Raw genomic sequence first — 2,021 nt, forward strand, 5'->3', positions numbered from 1 at the left:
AAATTAAAATGATGCTCGATTTCTCTCTCTCTGTCTGTCTTTACTGTCATTACTGATAAAATAAAGTGTGTTGGTTAGAGTATGAGTTCTGTAACACGCAGAAATCAGTCTGAGAGTGTTTAGTCTTTAATATAATGATGGACTGAATCTGAAGGAAGAAACGGTTAACAGAGGAGTGTTTATAATCTCTCCGTCTTTGTGCTCCTCCTCCAAAACCACCTCCTCATACACACAGAGAACCAGGAAGTTCATTTCAAAGGACACGAAACTCAGAGTTCAGAACAATCTCTTCTCTCTCTCTCTCTCTCTCTCTCTCTCTCTCTCTGCGTTTCAGTTCAGGAAAATGGCCGAGGCCAGTATTTCAGTAGATCAGGAAGAGTTCAGCTGTCCAGTTTGTCTGGATCTACTGAAGGATCCGGTGGTGATCCCCTGTGGTCACAGTTTCTGTATGGTATGTATTAATGACTGCTGGGATCAGGAAGATAAGAGCGGAGTGTATCGCTGTCCTCAGTGCAGAGACACTTTCACTCCAAGGCCTGTTCTACGCAGAAACAACATGCTGGCTGAAGTGGTGGAGAAACTGAAGAAGACTGGAGTCCAAGCTGCTTCTCCTGCTCACTGTTACGCTGGACCTGGAGATGTGGAGTGTGATTTCTGCACCGTGAGAAAACACAAAGCCGTCAAGTCCTGTCTGATGTGTCTGGCCTCCTTTTGTGAAACTCATCTGAAACCTCACTATGAAGTTCCTGCTTTGAAAAAGCACAAGTTAGTCGAAGTTTCTGGAAATCTACAAGAGAAGATCTGCTCTGAGCATGATAAAGTGCTGGAGATCTACTGTCGTACTGACCAAAGCTTCATCTGTTATCTGTGTATGACGGATGAACACAAAAGCCACGACACCGTCTCAGTTAAAGCGTACAGAACTGAAAAACAGGTGAGAAAAACAAGTCTAATCTATTCAGAGTCATTTCATACAATTTACATGTCTAATCTAAAGTAGCTGAAGAATTTTACGTACGATCTTCTGAGTTCTGCATTTCTTCTAAGAAGTAGCGTACTCTACTCCAACATTTCTATGTTTTAATTGCTGCTGAACTGAACAAAATTTGTATTTAGCAATAGTAAAATCACCCAGTGATACAGCAAGTCATAATAATAATCACATTCTCACACCACATTATGCACTTCTATGAACTTTAAACCACCCGACATCCAGTCTTTTACACTTTAATAAGGTGCTCCGTAGAACCCGAGTGAACTTTAACCCTTTATCTGCAGTTCATATTCACCCATTGAGCTCATAATCTCATCATGCATACACAGTGTAATGTATTGTATTTGTCCTCAGAGAGAGTTAAAGGAGGAGCAGATGAAATCCCAGCAGAGAATCCAGGAGAAGCAGAAGAAGGTGCAGGAGCTGAAACAGACTGTGAACACTATAAAGGTGAGCAGTGAGCAGAGACAGAGCTGCTCCTAGAAACACACACAACATGGACAACGAGTCGTTTAGAGGCCCAGTAAGAGACGGAATGATAGATGAGCATGTGTGTGTGTGTGTGTGTGTGTGTGTGTGTGTGTGTGTGTGTGTGTGTCTCCTAACAGCTCAGTGCACAGACAGCAGTGGAGGACAGTGAGAGGATCTTTACTGAGATGATCAGCTCCGTGGAGAAAAGGCGCTCGGAGGTGACGGAGCTGATCAGAGCTCAGGAGAAGGCTGAACTGAGTCGAGCTGAACGACTCCTGGAGCAACTGGAGCAGGAGATCGCTGATCTTCAGAGGAGAGTCACTGAGCTGGAGCAGCTTTCACACACACACGATCACCTCCACTTCCTCCAGGAAATAAAGGTACACTACATCCACATTTCCAGGTGAAGTATACAGGTTATGGTTCATTGGATAAATAATGGTTCTTAGACGTCTAAAACTGTTCCACTTCGAACCTTTTCTAATATGGAAACAACCTGCTGTAAGATTTTACTTAAAAACTTTAAAGTAATTGTAGCTGTAATTTCTTCTCCTAA

The 2,021-nt window shown here is 42.9% G+C and overlaps 1 protein-coding gene across 2 annotated transcripts in view; it reads left to right on the plus strand.

Annotated features, from left to right (window-relative positions):
- The first annotated feature begins 285 nt into the window (after positions 1 to 285).
- The window catches only part of LOC128618807 (tripartite motif-containing protein 16-like), a 9,123-nt gene continuing 7,387 nt past the window's right edge, over positions 286 to 2,021 (plus strand). For both annotated transcript variants that reach the window (XM_053642532.1, XM_053642533.1), the window contains exons 1-3: positions 286 to 934; positions 1,349 to 1,444; positions 1,603 to 1,845. In XM_053642532.1, the coding sequence (XP_053498507.1) occupies positions 344 to 934; positions 1,349 to 1,444; positions 1,603 to 1,845 (930 nt within the window). In that variant the 5' untranslated portion in view covers positions 286 to 343. The remainder of the gene's footprint in view (positions 935 to 1,348; positions 1,445 to 1,602; positions 1,846 to 2,021) is intronic.

Source organism: Ictalurus furcatus, chromosome 2 (assembly GCF_023375685.1).
Source record: "Ictalurus furcatus strain D&B chromosome 2, Billie_1.0, whole genome shotgun sequence".
NCBI classification, from domain to species: Eukaryota; Metazoa; Chordata; class Actinopteri; order Siluriformes; family Ictaluridae; genus Ictalurus; species Ictalurus furcatus.